Below are 18945 nucleotides of genomic sequence, written 5' to 3'. Positions count from 1 at the left end.
TCCCCTGGCACATGCTACAGATGTTTGCAGCTGCAGGCTCACGTGAAGATGGTCCTAAACTCTCGCAGCCCTGCCCATGGTTTCTTCATCTCCTGCCTCTGAGCTGCACTGATTTCTGAATCTGCTTGGGATGGTCTAAATACTAAATGCAACAGTACGCTGAAGACAAGGTTGACCTGCTTTCTCTCTCTCTGGGTTTGATCTGATTCCTGAGAATATTCATAGATAAAGTATATCTTGTTTGTTTTTAAAGCAGGATCTCATTGATTTTCAATGTCATTTCTACTCCAGAATGGAATTCACTATTTTTGGGTGAGAAGAAATACATTGTGACCCAGCAATTCAGCACCAAGACTACCCCATACAATTCCCTGTGTCTACTCTTTCTGACAAAGGATTTTGATTGTACAAATGAGCTCTAAATCCTTCATCAGTAAAACATCTGACTGTCCCCTTTCCTGTACCCTGTAGTGTTTTAATTAATGTAATACCTGTCAAATGTTGCTATTTCACGATGAGTGAGAGAACTGTACGCTTTGCCTCACACACATTTGCTGTCCTTCACATTCATTTGCATGCATGTACATTTAAAAACGGAGACATCAGCTGTGTGCTTTAAATGTGGTCTGGATTATGAAATAGCAGCTAAAACTGAGTGCAGAAAGCCTCTTTTAGTGCTTTTCAGACATGGATATAATTTTAAACAGTTGTACACATCCTCACCTAGTTTGTACTACACATGTGTAGTAATATTAGCTGTACCTTTTAACTCCATTGTCCTTTTAAGGAACTTTGGCTGGGTTTGCTGCATTCCTATTTGCATGCTTCATCAGTGCTGATAAACAGTGTGGTCCCTTTTGCTCCCTGTCCCCAGGCCCTATGATGTAACCCAGGTGCACTCTTACTGCTTCTCTCTTGTTGCCATTTCACAAGGGTAAAGCTCTGGTAATTCATCATTCCTACACCACTCCTGCAGCCAGAGTTGTAGAAGAGAACATGTTTGTAAACAAACATCCATCACAGTTGTTTGCACACATCTGTATTTTCTTGCCCTTTGGCCTTTTTCATGCTCACTGCTGCTTTGATACATACAACCGTGTTCAAGTAACCATCATCTAGCACTGCACTGCAATTAGTACCAAAAGGGATGTTAAGCAATTACGAGATTATTTAGTGATTTATAAGCTGCAGAAAATATTCAGCTAGTGGTGAAATACAGAAATCATGCAAAAGAACAGTAAGACCAAGGAAACCAGAAGCAGGATGGCAGAACACTGGAAAACCTGTGTCATGAAAACAAAAGCCAGCTCCTCAGCTGATTTAAATTGGCATTCTTTGACAGAAGTCAATATAATGACTTGCACTATCTGAGGACCAGGGTCATTTGTCAGGTCTGACAAACCTTTCCTCTCTCAGAGAGCACTGGGAATGCCGGACTCTGCAGGGAGCGATGAAGAGGGCTCTGCTGCGCCATCCACAGGCTGCTTTCCACACAAAGCAAGCGTCTTTCCACAGCAAACCTGCATGAACTCAAGGTGTTCCGCTTAACCCACTCGCACCAGCGCTGATCTGATACACAACTCTGCACAAAGACACTGCGTTGACCAAACACAGGTGAAACATCCATTGCAAACATTGGTGCTGATCCTACACAGCAAACTCAACAGCTACCTGCGCTGCTGGAGCTTTGATAAATTATAGACTCCCGTTACAAAGCCACTTCCTAATTCTGGGAGCTTGTGAGACAGGCATATTAAATGAGCAATAAAATGCAACTTAATGGGGTCGATGTTAAATTAGTTTCAATTATCAAACCCCATTTTAACAAAATGAATGCCTGGCTTACATCCAGGATTCATATAAATTACATGGGGAAAGCACTAGGTTCTCTCTCCTCCTGCTAACTGATGGCATGTCACTCTTTTGCCTTTCATTAGGGAGTAACTTCTATATTCTACCCTAAGTACGTGAATGTACCAACAAAACCCAGAAAAAAGAAAACATGCAAGTTCATGCAGAAATGCAGTAGAGATCAAGAAATGTGACTGTTAAACTTGATGAAGCAAAGTCAATATTAATAAATTTTGGGAAATTCTATGCAGATTATTTTCCGATTAGTTGTTTGAAGAGTGTTATCATGAGGATATTACAACAACTAAGAAAATACACACAAACCCTCTGCTTTTCACTAGAAAAAAAAGAACACATGCTTTATAATACGCACCATGCTATTTAGATCTTGAAAGTAAGAAAAGGAAATGCCTTGCAGCTGTATGTTACATATGCTGGAAATTAGCTATCATATTTTGAAATGAGTTGCTAACATTAGTGAGCACAGATTAACAAGGACCCAGTGCTTGTCTGTCCTCCCTCCCTGGAAAAGGAGTGGGGACGCTGGTGCATCCCAGCGAGCCCACTCTGCCCAGTGCCACTACTCACAATCACATATGAAAAAACTGAGAATCTGCACAGTTTTTCCACTTTATAAAATGAGAGATGTAGCCATTACTGATAACTGTTCTTGGCCACTTGACTTGAAAGTTGCAGCTGGGCTCCCTGACTCAGGAGAGGCATCATCTTTATATTGCTACAGAGAGCATTTTTATTCCAGTTGAGGAATACATATTTCAGCAACAGCTTGATTGTGTGCTGCACTGCCTTTTAGGCTTGTTTTCTCTCCTTAAGTACTTCAATGTTCCTAACCTGGAGGGACTGAAGAGAACCCACACATGCACAATGGCAAAAGCATCTCCCATCTCACTCTCATCCAGGTGCCCTGGTTACAACTGAACTCCTTGGGCTGTCCTTCAAGACCCTGCCAACCCGTCTCCACCCTCAGTTCTCCCTGTTTTGATGTCTGTAAGAGATTTCTGGGAGTCTCTCTCACTTATTCTTTCAGACCTGTCACGTTAGCCATCATTTCTAAACTGGCAGATGTACCACTCCTCAGCCTGCGCTCTGGATTCACATCTCCACCTCTTTCAAAGATACTTCTTACCTCAGGAAGAAGACTGCAAGAATGAAACATGTCTCTCCTTAAGCCTTTCTTCCTACTTTTTTTTTTTTTTTAAACTTCAATTGGCAGCAAGTATCATCCCTTCCAGTAATGTCTGGAATTTCAAAGTTACCTGTATTTACTTTCTCTGGGTATGGTCACAGTGTACTCGTGCATCAACCACTCCAGGTTGGAGACCACTGGCACACTACGGGCATCGGATCAGCATTACACATTCAAGGAGATCACAGAATCATGACAAATGTGCAAGGTGAAAGAACACGATACACCCATCTATTGCCAAATCATCACAACCTGTACTTGAGCAGTAAAGCTCAGAAATACAATGCTGTTATTTGAACCATTGTAACTCCCCTTTTTAAGAGACATTATAAAAGACAATCTGATGTAGGTTAGTTGACACCAAGAATACGGAAACAAGGTTTTCGTAGCTGAGGAAGCGTGTATTACTCCTATTCATTCCACCTGTGCATCCAGCCCCTTTCTATTTTGCTGTGTCTTCTGCATTACTCCCTGCTTTTGCATCCCAGAAAGCCCAACCATCGACTGGCCTTCTTTCAAGTCCCTCTTCAGATGTTTTCTAATAAAGCCCACACAGTGCGAACCTGGAGAAAATGCCATTTCACATGGACCATATGAAAAATGGAAGGAGAGTGAATGCTACAGGAATAAAGCTAGAACTGGCTCTCAGCAAGTGTTTCATGTGCTCTGTTTACACAGACAGCAAGCTTGCAGGTGCAGAAATAATTTATTGTTCCAAGTGTCACTGAACACCCATTATATTATCTGCTTTTCACAAGTAAAGACAATGATAATACTCTGAACTTTGTCAGGGATCTATTTTGCAGCCGTGAAGGCTTAGAAGGTATGAATTAAAAGATGGTATAGCAGGTATTTCAGACACAAAGAGAAATTCATCTAAATTCATGCTGTACTCAACATGTACTGGACAGAGTGCAAACAAAGCTTTCTCACACGTACTACTTTTTTTCTTTTCAGCTGTACGATATGGACATGGGATGTTTTATGAATGACAATTTCCCTTAAAACAGATGCAATCTTCATACATTTAAACTCAGAAAAGTGGAATTAAGATACATCAGTATACCAACATAGACATATTTTTCATACTTTCACTGACATCTGGAAAGTTTAATGAAGTTGAAAGTCACCAACTTCAGCTGAAGATGCTGATGGCTGGCTGGTTAATTAGTTGCCTGTCTCATTGATTAGCAACTTCTTCAGTACTTGATTATAAATGGTTGTAATGCTTGCCTTGCTTTGCAGCCTAATTAATATGACATAGACTACTTAACAATTGTGTCTTAGTATGATTTATGAAGCTAAATATATTTTATTGCAAAATAAAAAATTCAAATACATAAGGAAAACCAAATTGAAGCACTGAAGTGATAATGTGCAAGTTTTGCTTTTTCATTGTAATGTACGGGAAAACTTTTCTAAAACTTGCAATAATGAGTCAGTGCAGCCTGTCATGAGTGTATCCTTAATTTCAGAGCACAGACTGTCACAGCATTTGACAAACGCTTCAATAAACCAGCATTAAACAATGTTCAGATGAATGAGCTGCACTATAGCATTCTGTGCTCTATTCATTAAAAGCAATTATTTATTGCGAGCAGCCCACTTACTTGCCATAGTCTGACTTTGAGCACAAACTTGCAAGAATACATAAGCATCTGTTCTATTTAATGGCCCAAATCCTGTAAGACCTGGAGCACTTGAGACAACCAGTGCCTAGCTGCAGAAGGCAACACGCATTTCTGTGAGAAACTCTACAAAATCATGCAGATGTAGTGAAGAGCCTCACTTTCTGCTATGGCTAACATTAGCCAGCAATGCTCTGCCAGCCTATTTACACGTTTAGCTGTCAGTAAAGGGTAATTCTGTTATTGCCTACATTTATAGTACTATAATTATCAAAGTTGAATTGACCCTTTCCCCTCTTGCTCCATTTGGATGATCACCCTTGATTGCTGCCTAGCTGAAAGACCTTTATCCAAATAATAATGATCGCTGCCAACATAATTTTGGTCAGTTAATGCTCCACTGCACCTGGTAAGGGCAGAAGGCAAAGCCTAGGGATTTAACCTCACAAGTCTGAATGGAAGCTAATGGTTCCCTCAGTGGCTCCTGTTACTATTCTAAATAACGAAAATACCCACAAAAGTGTGGAGAAAAGGGAATGAAATTTTGTACCTATGCAGGGCAGTGTCAGCGGATGAAACATTTACACAGAGGCAGGTTTCTGAGTAGTTATTCCAGACTTTCCCCACCAACTGAAGACAAACAGCAGTAAACAAAAGTTCCAAATCAAAATCTCAAGAAGTAGAACAGTGTCTTGCATGCAACGAATACATGTATTGTTACTTCTAGATATACACCATAGCACAGTACTGCAGTTCTCAGACCACACAAAGATGAAGTTGTCTAAATTAAACCCCAGAGATGGAGCCAGCAGCAAGTCCCAGTGCCCAACCTGGCAGGTTTTACATTGCACCGCATCTCTTACCTTCTCGTTCTCCTCCATGACCACACCAGCATTACAAAATGACGTCCCTTTCCAATAATATTTAGGTTTTCTAACAATCATACAGTATTTTACCTATAAAGCAATAGACTAATCACCTCAAATTTTGCCATAAAACTTCATTTTTATTGGCAATAAAGAAGCATTTTGGGTCCATATTCTCCCTAATTTGATAGATGCTTGGAAAAGTAGGTATTTTTGCAACTCCCTAAATGAGATTTAATTTCAATACCTACATACTAATTCAGATGCAAAGAAGCTAAATTGAAAAGAGGCATCATATAAAACGCACAGGGGATCAATACACAGCCAGATAAGTTGGCACATCTGCTTATAAAAATGTCTGTATAGTCTCCGTTTTACTTAAAGTGCATCATCTTACCTCAATAACTTTTGAGAAAGATGTAATTAAACTTGCCCAGATGGACTTGCAAGTTAAACAGAGAAAACATAATATACCTAATCATCTGCGTGTAAAAGAGAAATGAGAAAATTGCATTGGTATAGTCTCCAACTTTATAATTTGGGAAATTATGGCCTAAATCTGAGTCAGTTCACATACAGCAAGGGCTTCACTACTGCCAGATCAGGAATGTAAAATGGGTACAGACTTCTTGTGAGGCTCAGACAAATTCTCTGCAATCACAGAAAAATTTGCCATATAATCCCTAAATAAGCATAAATTATACATAATCACATACTTTTTCTTAGCTCCCCTTTACAGCTATGTACAGCTGAGTGATCCTGTAGAATCCCACTTTGGTAGATGAAGTCTTCTGGTTTCAGTTTAAATGAACTGTTTCCTGCTTCAGATTTAATTGTTCTTATCCCAGTGCCCTCTTAGCTCAAACAACTCTTCCCCTCTGAAGTTTCTTCCCCTCTCACTCTTCACTTCCCATTTAAACCATTCTCTCTTCACCTCCAGCTTCAGTTGCTTCACACTAGAATTACATGTCCTCTGGCTTCAAATCTCTGTACTATAATACGCAGCACCATATTAAAATTAGTTACTATTATTAACCCCCATCACTGCCACCACCTCAACAGCACCTGTAATTCTGTTTAAACATTTATACGTATTAAGGAAGCTTTTGTCCACCCTTAGAGACAGTCTAGGCTTGCCCAAGAAACGCAGCAGGCTGCCATTACAGGAGAAGAAATAGCCAAATGAAGTTTCTAGCAGGGTTTTCATTGCAGCAGCAAACTTTGACGGGCTTGGAGGAGAAGACAAGGGCACATGCCCTTGGTGGTACTGGTGACCCCACTTCTTTGACTTTTTGTCCCAAATTGAAATGAGAATTTTAATAGTACAAAGTTTGTAGAACTTCTCCCTGACATCAGAGGAATGTTATCTGGCAAGAGTTCAAGACACTTGAGCACTAATCAGCAACAAAAAGTACAAGTAAATGACCTTCCTTGGGAGGACTCCAGTGCTGAGGAAGTTAACAGACCTCTGCCAGATCCTGCATCGTTTCCACAGCATGACTCGGGAACCCACACTGCCAACCATTATCCACAGCAAACTGTAACGCTCACCATCTTCGACTCACCACTTACAGCTGCTCTTACCTCAAAAGTCTTTATTTTTACAGCAGCATGTCCCATTAACAACACAACTATCAGCTATAGCAAAATTGTCCCTTGACATGGCGAGAGCACATTTAACACGGATCAGTTTTCAACAGGCGGTAGTGTTGCTTGGGACACAGGTGGAGTTGACACTAGAGTCGAACCAATCATTAACAGTCTTCAGGAGTCCAGACACTGCCAGGAAATGGATAAAATCTAATTCCATGACTTAAAAAAATTAACAGAATTTGTCACAGCAAGCATTGTCCCCTTGCAGAAGTGACCTGTATCTTCGTCCAAGTGACCCCTCTCCACCCCACCATTCACTGCCCTCTCCTGCTGGCAGCAGCTTACCCCAGCTGCGACCGAGAGCAGACTTTTATTCCAGAACATGCCTGTCCAAAGCCCTCTGCTGGAGTAATTATTCAGCACCACCTTTTATCGACAATTTAAAGCACACTTTTAGGCTGCTTTTAAAAACTTTTCTAAAGGAAGACCAGAGCACTCACGGCAATGATCTCCAGCACTGTGTTTGCTCAGATGGTAAGGTTATAAAATGTTCCATACTGGAAAAACTATACTCTCAGCCAGCACACCATGTTGTGGTGTTACATCGCCACTCTCCTGTGACCTCATCACCCACCGCTATGGCGATGGTCAGATTCTTTAGGGATCCTCAGTAGAACCATGACGTGACGAAACTGTTGTTACAATCAAAACTTAATTTTAACCTGGACCCTGTGCAGAGTGGGTCTTTTCACACAACTTGACCCCAAGGCCTTCTGCAGACCAGGCTGTTTTAACTAACACCTCAAACCCTCTGCAGATCAGGTCATTTCAACATGTTAACCATCACTCAAGCTCAAAGGACATGTCCAAAACCCACTCAGCCCTTGGTGGAGGCCAAGGTTTCCTTCATCCTGGGGCCCATGGAGTCAATGCCATGGCTGCTCTGGCCTGTCTGCCCGTCGCCCCGACTGGCCTGTGACCAGAGTGCCCCTGGCTAATGGCCTCCTGCTCAAAAGATGGCACAGCCGCAGTGAGGGGCAGGAGGCCTCGGTCACAGCCCTTTCTAAAGTGTTTGAAAATACAGGAGCTTAAAGTGAACAAAAACCCCCTCAATTAACACAGAAAAAACCCCAAATTATTAAGGGCAAGCCAGATCTCAGCTGCAAAGCCTTCTCCAGTGAGCTTCAGTGACAGCTCACCAAGCACCACGAAGCCAAGGGCTGGGTCGTGTTTGAGAAGTGATTATATTAATAGGAGTCATTCGGTGCTTTATCTGTTCCAAGTGCTATGCAAACATTAATTAGGCAGTTGGATACAAAAATGCAAAGTGCTGCAGAACTGACCAAAATATAAATTAATTAATTATGGAACTGCAACAGATTAATCATTTTCCAGCTACCCACTAACATCAAAGCACCAGTCGTGGGAACTACACAGCACCAGAAAAAAAGCTGAACAAATTGAATTGCTGCATCGTTTATAGAAGACCATCATTTAATATGTACAACAGTACTTCTTAGTTTAATTATTTATATTCAGACATGAAATTAGCAGAATTTCTTTTGTATGTAACCTACATCTGCTTGGATAGAAATGTGAATTCAAATAGGTCTGTGAATATTCATCTTTGTATTAATTTTGAGGTTTAATTTTTAACAGAGCTGGATGCCTGATTTCATTGGAAGGTATTGATATAAATGATGGTGATTTCTGCCTACCCATGGAGAACACTTAACTATATATTGGGTTCTTTCCCCACAAATTACATAGCCATGCTCTAAATATTCTGGTTTGAACCACTACTGAGGTTTGGTTATGCTGTATTAACATGTGACAAAAGGAGAAAGAATGCCTGGACAGGCATTTATAAGAATTTTTCCCTGTAAAAAAGCAGTTTTGGAAAAAAAAACACCCACCACATTGAAAATAAGCTCTACAGAAATACTTCTCTTCTTTTTTTCCTGACTTCTGATATCATGTGCATATCTCTAGATTAGAAAATGGCATTTTTTAGCAGATAAAGGGTGAAAAAATGCTTTTGTTCCACCTTAATCAAAATATGATAGAATTTGATATTGAAAAATATGATGCTGTCCCTGGATTTGAAGAATTAAGCACAGGTGTTGCTGGGATATCATGACACCAGTAACAGGCTTCCTTGTACTGACAGCCAGCAAAAAGCCCATTAATAAATACCACTCCAACTCCTGTTCTGATCGCAGAAACGATGCATAAACTTTGTACATGTGGTCTTCTCCATATTAATTCATCTTACCTTTTCAGATACGAGAGATAATAAGCTAATATCTAATTCTGTATACCTGGACAACTGTGAAACTCCAGCTTTTCATGTAACAGAGTGTAAACATGTACAGAAATTGCAGAGCGACCTATATGACTCTGGGGAGCAACACAGGTATTTCTAACTTTCAGGATCACCTTCCATGTTCCACTAAAAACTACCAGCAATCTTTGTGCAGCCCATTTAATCTGTTGCAAAACAAAGGCTTACACAGCTGGGAGGCTTCATGAAGAAGCCAAGTTAGCAGAGAGCAAGAACAGCGTTTCCTTATTCGATCAAATCAGTGTAAAACAAATAGTAGATTTGGTATTTTGGCTTGTGCTTTCCTGACCTACTTCAGTCACCCCTCCAGGAGCACTGAACAGACACAGCTGCAACAGCACTTTCCCTTTGACAAAACAAACTTGTTGAAACAGAAGCATTATTACAGAACTACAAGATGAATTTGTTTATTAAAGCTATTGTGTTTACGTGGTGCTTGCTAAGAAAAAAGGAGGGCCAGTCTTTGCTGGCTGGTGTGTTTGTTGTGAGCACAGATCTTTTTAAATGGCAAGAACAAGGCCTCCAAGAAAAAGCTGAGACTACAATCACATGCACGACACAGCAGAGCATAAACACTTCACAAAAGCTACTAGGTTCCTTTTTTGTTTTCTGTCAAAATGCGAGTGGATCTTCATGGGTTAAATTACATTATAAAATATGCATACGCACTCCCAGACAGCTAACACATTTATGCAACTGCAGCTCATTAACATGCAAATATGACTTCAACAATGAAACTCACTGCTACAGGAAGCTAATGAGGCAAAGAATTGCATAAGAGTCACAAAAATACAGAAAATTTCCTTTCATACTTGTCCAGCACATTACAGGCATACGGACTATGTCCCATCTTCATTAACACAAGTCAGTTTGGCTCATCCTGTGTGATGTCTTTTGTTTCCCCATCACTGTTTCCAGGCAGTACACAAATGTATTTCAGGGTATACGATAGCTACATGAGGCTACCCAAGAGAGAGGAATTGTTAACAAAGTCATGACTTGAAGAGCTGTGTGTTATTTTTCACAGCCTATTCTGCCTCTCATCTTACTCCCCAAAACATAAAATTATCACCACCACAACTGCTATTTAAGGAATCTGACAGACCTAACAAATGAGAGTTATTTGGCACCAAAGAAATAATTTGCAGTTACTGCTTCCCAGAGCTGACACCTGAAGAAAAGACTCTTGAAAATATAATCAGAAACCCTGAACTGGTATACATCAACTATCGAGTCCAAAGAAAGCATCGTTAGTTTTTATCAGTATGACCTGAGAACAGCCAATGAGAAAAGCAGTCTGAAAAATATGGTCCCAGGTTGGGTGATGGATTGAAAGGTAAGCTCAGAAAGACCTTTAGCAGAGCTGCTGCCTTTTCGAGGGAGGTTGGATAGCTCCTGAAATTATTAGTAGATTTGCACCTCTAGGTAGCTGGTTTAAGTACATCCCAGATTGATCAAGCTTTCGAGCTGAGTGTTTTATCCTGCTGTGAAGAACTGTGATATCTGAACACCCAGTATGTAAAATCAATAGCAATATCCTATGCGGACTGTGAACAGCTCTGGCACGTCTTTCTTCTCCTGGCACGTTGGCAGTGGTGGATAACTGGTACCCTTAATGACACATTTGGATACTCCAAGTGCTTTGGGTTTGACAGCTGTTTAATAGCTTGAATGATATGAGTTTGGAAGTTTTCATGCAATTTCTACTGAACAGATGTTCATTTAGGAAGCAAATACAAAAAAAAAAAAGCCCAAGTAGCTGCTGGGACTGGCAGTAGCTGGAGCCCACTGACTATCCACGAAGGGGCACCAGGGCCATTGCCGCACGGGAATGCTGGGGCCACTTGCCTCCATGGGGGGTTTGACAGAACAACACACAAAAAACTCACCCTCCACCAGCTGCACTGCTCTCTGCAGCAGAGACAAAGATGAGAGTGATACCTGGGTGATACCTGGACTGTGTATCTGACACTCATTAGAAAAACTAAATACAAGTATTCAATTTTCAGGTTTAAGCTTATTTTTACAGGTAACTCAATACTTTATACAGTTTCCCAGTCATATGAGGGTCCACAATGCACTATGGAGGGTTGTTAGATAACTTTCCTGCATCTTATTTTCACCTGGTTTTTTTCTTGGTATAATTCAATTATTAATCTTTTTTCTCAAGGATGGGTCAAATGCCTTGATCAACATAAAAATAAAATATTACTTCCTAATTTGTTTTTATACTTAGATTTTAAGAAAAATTTCAGAGAAGAGCAATGCCTGTCTGTTTTAGACAGAAGGAAAGTTTCCATCCCTCCTCGCTAGTCCTGAAGCTGAGGCACCGTGCAGGGCAGCAGGAGCAGCTGGAAGATGTGGGCAGCCTCAGGCGCTCTGGCGCCAGGCAGGACATGGCTTGGGAAGTTAGCAGTGGAAGTTATTTCCCCTGGAATCAACACCTGAGGTTCTCCAAGACCAGCATAATTACAAGCAGTGGCAAACAAGAATTAAGGAGGTTTGTCTACGAACTTTTGTTTTACAGCTCTGTGCTCTTTGCATGGAGCTGCTAAATAGCAACTGCTAAGATTAACTACTTTATGGTCATCTCCTCCTGCCTTGCAGAGTGCATCGATGCAGAACAAGACGATGCAAGGTGTCCACCAGTACAGTTTCCTCCTTAACTCTGGAATATTTAACAGCCAGATCTGAACGTCTTCACATAGTCCATAACACCACAGCACTACGTAAAACACTTGCCCTGCTTCATGGTAACAGCACAGCTCATGCAGCAAAATCCCTTCCATGCCTGCAGCCAGGTTGTACAACATTGCAGACAGACACAAAAACTTCTGGATTTAAATCCTGTTGAAAGAAGTCAGCTCATGTCTTTCAGCAAAATGAAACAATTTCCTCACTCATCACCTAATATAAAACCTGCACAAAACTTTTGTCACTCCTCTCCCCATAACTCTGTTAAATCTCCCTCAGCAGAACAGAGAAACTGATGCTGTGCCTTGAAGATATTCAGAGCACTGCAAAGATGAGAAAAAATGTTGTTGCAGAACAGTGTGGGGAAAGCCAGTGCTTATGAGATGCATTTTTCTAAAAAACAGATGTAAAAGATAAAGTCACCCCCAAACACATTCTCCCGAAACTTTATTTTGCTGACCCTAGACATCTTGCAGCAGATATTTTAAGTATAGAAATTACCGTAAAAAACATTTTGCACACTTTTGTTTTTCCACTATTTGGTTTATTTGCTTAAAATAAAGGATCATACTTTATGTATTCCCGCAGCCTAACTTCTCTAGGGTTGCAATTTCTGAAACACGTGTGGCACTGCATTGCAGAATCTCTCTGCATCCAATTTTCTGCCAGCTCAGAAACTGTCATAGCACATTTAGAAAGACTTGGAACCAAATTTCAAAAATAGGTACCTATAAGTACCGGAATAAAAGTGGCTTTGTGTTCAGTAGAGCTAAGCAGAAGAAAGTAAACAGTATTATAAGTAGTTTGCTATTACCTAAAATGCTGAAAAAGTACCCTGACAACGTGCACATACAAAAGGGAAGATAGCACAAGTTACTAAACAAAGCAGTAAAACATTCTGAGCGCCAAGCAGCAGATAAATTAGAGCAATCCAGATGAAACCAAAGTGACATAAATATTATTTAAATGTAACATCCTCCCCTCCTGCTCAGAACAAAACACGTTAAAGAATAATAATACCAATTCAAGGAGGAAACAATCAACGATAGCTGAACGACAAAGAGCAAGAGACTCTAAATAGGCTTTGACAGCCCTGGTGTGATCGCAGCACCCAGCCCGGTTCCCCCAGCTCACCCAGCAGCAGCCTACAAGCAACTCCTTGCACATGAGAAGATCAGCAAGGCTTTGGTGCAAGTTTTGCCAACCCTCTGCAAATCTGAAACGTCTTCAAGAACTGTTTCAGCTCCAGGAAAAAGGAGGAGGAAAAACATTCCTCAGAAGTTTCATTTTGCTGGGAATGCTCAAAACATTGCAGCTCTCAGGGAAGAAAAAGTTAAGCAAGGGCAGTTGCAGAAGATGGTTATATTGCTGAAATATGTTATTCTAATTATTTGTTAAATGGAGCGAGGTCTTAGCTGTAACACAACACTGTTTTAATGGGATTTAAAGCTGTACTCCACATAGGTTTAATTGAGCATTGAAACGCTTAACATAGAACATGGGAAAACAACTTTCATCAACAGCAACTTTGAACTGGGTAGAGCAGACCTTTGAAACACCACACTTGCACTGTGGAGATACTGATCCACAGTAAAAGGAGCTTGTTAAGAACATCAGCTTGATCTGCTCAGCAACCTTTCGTAATGCCGGTCATGAAGCAGGGACTTATTTTTCCATTTTATCACTGGCATATAAAAATGCGGTGCACTTTTGCATTAGTGTGAAATACAGTGGCATTCTTAAATCAAAAGTTTTAAAATGACACTTTACCTGCAAGGCACACCATGAATGATTGCAGCACGAGCAGTTCCCATAGCAACCTCATCTTCAGCTTCCCAGGTCAGAGGAGACGAGTCCAGTTAACTACAGAAGAGAAGGGGGCTCCCTGGAAATTTTAGGCAACCTTTAATCTGTAAAAGAAAAAAGACAGATTACAAGGAGATTTAGGATTGCTACTCCTTTTATTTCTTGACAGCTTGTTTTTTCTTTCCAGGACAGTTGCATCTGAAGACCAACAAAGAAACTTTTTTAAGCATTTCATTTAAAATAATTCTGAGAAGTGATTTGTGACTAAATACGCTGGGTACCAGATGAGGGTTATGAATTGTAACCCTGTATTTGCATCTTCCATTCGGCCGTTGTGAGATTTCTTCTGTCTCTCCATTTTGTCATCAGCAGTTTCACTCACTGCCTCTCTGGGGTAATCTGAGTAATTAGTGAATTCTGTAGATCGCAGTTAAGAGAAAAGTTATGAGAACAACTACTCTCACTTTTTTCTACAAACATCATCCTTACTCGAAGAACACCATCCCTACAAGGCGACACTTTCTAGGAAACATTCCCACCTTGCTCAGGAATGGGGGATGCTTTTCCCATTTTTACACCCATTCTCATTGCTCTAAAATTTCTCAAAAAAAACCCCTTAAAACATCTCTAGGTAAAACCTGATCTTTTCCTCATACTCTATTACAACTTGTAAATAGTTAAAATTTGTAAGCAGGCAATTCGAAGACTTTCTCAGCTTATCACTGCAAAGTAACTCCCCCCAGTGCAACCCAAGGGGGAAAAAAGTGCCTCCTTTTATGAAAGGAACCTTTTCGAGAGCAGGCATTTAAATATTAAAAATAAATAAATCAAGTCAGAGACACATAATTTATTCATATCACTGAAGGCTGGAAGTTAAGGGACCTTCATGCTTACAAGACAAACTGCATGACTAATAGCATGTGAAGAGGTATCATGAGAGGTCTCTGCTTGCTTTTGTGAGTTAAAATTGATAAGATACTTCTAATAAAGTCAGGTTCAATGCACTGAGAAGACTAAGAATCTTCATCCTCTGATCTGAAGATGCAACTCTGAAGGGGGTAGAGATTAATGGAACATACTCATCTATTCTCACACAGGCTGATTAGGCTAGCTGGGGGTTAGCAGGAAGGAATAATCAATAAAAACTAGTAACAACCCAAGTGAATTATCAGAGTATTAATTATTAATTTTTGAAGGAAAATGTCATCATGGACCTTTATATTGATTGACATAGTTAAATAGTTACTTTCTGTGTTTATAGTGAACTCAAGAAACGTATTGTTTTACTCTATATACTCCTGTTACATAGAGAAGTACCATTTTCCCTCTAGTACCAAATTCTGTTGGTTATAACTGCACCTATCAGGAGATCTCTACCAAAGGCAAGTCGCTCTTGGTTTTACGCTAGTTTAAGTGAGATTTGAGACAGATCTTGTATTCACCAGCAGCTGCTGATGTGTTCTCATCTTCCCACGTATTATTCCCATCAATAAGCCCACCATGTCACTTATAAGGCTCCTCTCCATTACATTGCAATGCAACACTTTACGATTATTCTCCTCACCCTCTGCAATAAGCTATGTGGGACTGAAACAGAACAATCACTTACAGCCTTTGGTACCTAATTAAAAACACAAGAGGTATAGCACTTACCAACTTAACCTACTGCCAGCAACCTGTCAAAAGCACCCACAGACCCATCCGCGAGCTGCCAGCACATGAAAGGGCTGACCAAAATCCCTCCTGCTATGTGGAATAATAACAACAGCACTCAGCTTCTCAGCCATCTGTAAGCAGTGCCACTGGCAAGGAAGTATTATATCTGTCTTTTGGTTAAGAAAACTAGGAATATAAAACCCCAGATGTGACCAAAGTCAAGCAACATGTCTGTATTTTATTCCATGGGCTTTGAGGATGGTGCTTCTGGAGACTTGATGGAGATGTGGGACAATTCTTCACAGAGGCCCATGGAGATGGTTGTCCTGTTTGCAGATCCCAAGTCTGTTTGCATCACATCCCTGATACTCTCTTTGAATGGAGATTGTTGTTTTGGTATTTTATTCCCTAGTTTTCCATATGTGCAAGAAAATTCTTGGATAGTCTTCAATGTATTACTCCTCCCCACTGCAACTTCTCCTCTTCTCCTGACTCACCACCCCTTTGGGAAAAATTCTGGCTACTTTGTGGGTTTTGCAAACTGATTTTTTTTTTTTTTCTACTTCGGAAATCATGCTTCTCTAAGCATTTTAAACACCAATACAAAATTACTGATGTAAATTAGTTTTTAGCTTATAAGGGCATTAAAAATAGCAGGCTCTTTCTTTCCTCCCAAGATGTTTTGACACAATCAGTGGGTCTTACTTTCAGCCCAAAATAAAAGCTATGCTAAAAATATGCATTTTTTTTGTGCTCAGCACATTTGATTATTAAGTCCAGTGAAAACGCTGAAAGTCTTCCCTGTTATTTAGTTATTCAAAACTTATTCCAGAGAACCAGCACACATCAGAGGATCATCCATGTACTTCAAAGAAAAATTTTCAGATATCTGAATGGCCACAGTCACTTCTGGTATTAACAAACTGTCTATATGTGGCACTGAGGCTCCTGTTGGCATTTCCGTCAATGTTAATGGCAACTCCATGTGCTTATATATCCAAAGTATATACCCTGTAATAATTACCTTACAATATATTCCTAGAAGAGACTCTAGCATATATTTTCTAAATATATGGAATAGTACCACATTCTGTCACCATGCCCAGAATTGCGAACACTGGATTAATACTAAAGCCTTAGAAGCATCATCTTCCTGGTGCTCTGTAACAGTCCCCCCAGGAGCAGCACTGAAAATAGGAACCTGGAGACACGGCTGCCAGCTGAGCCCTGGCCCTGTGTAACCACAACCAATGCATGCCCTGGCTTTTACTGATACATCTAACACAGGCTACTGTGTTACAGAAAGTTTCCCAAAGCGAAATGATGCCTGTCTTAACATAAAAAGTAGTGAAAAGTAAATTAGATGATTACTGTTAAAAATATTTTCCTAAGGTTAAAATATGGTAGTATTCAAGATATGGCTGCATTTTCATTTCTCATGATAGTTCCCTATTTCACATGTGAATGAGTCCAATCTTCAAAATGTTTTCCTGTAAACATTTCTGCTACTCATATCAGCAGGCCCATTGTTCAGAGCTGTGTAAAAACTGTTGAAACACGTTGACTTTTTATGGCAACAACTTTAGGGAAGGCAACATTGTGCAAAAGATATATAATTGAAAAGATCCTTCCCATTTCTAAATGTTTTCTGACTATAAAATCCCAGGGGAGTTTGCACTGCCTCTGAAGAAGAATATAAGAGGCCTGAAAACTTGCAAAGTTTAATATTTTATATCCAGAAGGAAGCATGTGTAGTTTCAGCACTATACAAGTTATTTTTTCAAGATGAAAATAAGATAGCTGTGCTTCAGTTTGGAAGTGCATCCCATTAAAAAACCTAGTGCCAACACACATGTGCAGATGTTTTTAACTTCACTTTTGGCAATGCATCCACTGCAAATTCTTTTGAAAGACACCTTTGTAATAGGATTCTGACGAAGAAAGTTGACTCTAAGAGGTCTGACTGCAATCGGGTATGAAAAAAAAAAATAGATGCATGCAGTAGAAGTATTTGTGGTGAATTTTTCTGAGTTAGTAGACATGTCTCTGTCAGTAATTCCATTTGGATGTTTAATGATTAGTAATTCTGAAAAAACAAAATAGAAATGAAAAACCTAAGGCTAAGGTGTATGGATGCATTCAGAACGCAAAAAATACTTTTGTAGCTATAATTTGCACTATATGAACTCCCAAGTTTGTGAGTATTCTGAAGGAAAAGTTGCAAAACATGCCTTAGACCCCTAAGTATTGCAGCAGTAGCAGCAGCAGCAGCAGCAAGAAGCCTTAGCAATCATCTCACGTTTTACTACTGCACATCGGTGTGCTACACAGTGCCAATTCTGCTAAACTCCAAAATAAATCACTGTTAATGAAGCATGCTGCACATACAGACAGCAACAGGCATCTTTTAATCACCTCAACAAAGGAAGAGCTAAGGGTAAGCACAAAACACTCCAAGCACTAACATGTGAGTTGTTAGATTTAAGGTGGTGCCTACCCTCTGACTGTCACAGATCTGACCTGAGGGCAAGAGCAAGTATCTAATGTGAATTCACTACTGTCCTGAACAGCGACATTAATTCATGGGGCCAAAACCTCCAAAGAATTACCAAGCTTTTAAAACAGAAGTATCATAAAAATAATCTTCAGGATTGGATGCAGAAGAGAGAACTGAGATATGGGTTACCCAACTGCTGTCTGGTTACACACAACTGGGGACCTTACAGTTGCTGAGAGCACAAAATTTTTGTGTGTCTAAGTAAAATGGATATGGCAAATGTCTGCATTTGGGTGCATGTTGCAGGCCAAGTCTAGAAAGATCAGTCCCAGCAAAACCTAAGAACAAAGTTTTAGCATAAACTCAAATTCAACTTGTCTACACAAAAAAGGTAGAAAATAAGCCACAGAAAAGTTTTCTGAGATTCAAAAGGAACCCTTTTTCCATAAGATGAAGATACCTTCTTCTAATATACACATACAAAAAGATCTATATCCATCAAAGATGTTGCTAGGTGTTTCCCAAGTCTTAGGAGCATAACTAAAAAGAAGCCCGCAAAGCTACACCAAAACTCCATTATCCATTTCCATTTCTCCAAACACACTAACACTTTCCAAATGTATATAGTCTTCACAGAGCCGGCAGTGCAGGACTACGTCCCGTTTTTTGCAAGACACTATTGACACATGTTCATTTATGTTTTTAACACTTAAGGAGCAGTGTTAACAGAGAAATATTGAAAAAGAAATGGTTAGTTCTAAGTGAAATGATTTAACTTTAGAAGATTTTAAACACTTTACTCG

General features: G+C 40.0%; 1 protein-coding gene across 5 annotated transcripts in view; it reads right to left on the bottom strand.

Moving 5' to 3' along the window:
* The window catches only part of LOC141947741 (contactin-4), a 343702-nt gene that overhangs the window by 155171 nt on the left and 169586 nt on the right, over nt 1–18945 (bottom strand). For all 5 annotated transcript variants that reach the window (XM_074879185.1, XM_074879183.1, XM_074879188.1 and 2 more), the window contains one exon: nt 13954–14093. In XM_074879185.1, the coding sequence (XP_074735286.1) occupies nt 13954–14008 (55 nt within the window). In that variant the 5' untranslated portion in view covers nt 14009–14093. The remainder of the gene's footprint in view (nt 1–13953; nt 14094–18945) is intronic.

Source organism: Strix uralensis, chromosome 10 (assembly GCF_047716275.1).
Source record: "Strix uralensis isolate ZFMK-TIS-50842 chromosome 10, bStrUra1, whole genome shotgun sequence".
NCBI lineage: Eukaryota > Metazoa > Chordata > Aves > Strigiformes > Strigidae > Strix > Strix uralensis.
This window is presented reverse-complemented; position numbering and strand designations above follow the sequence as displayed.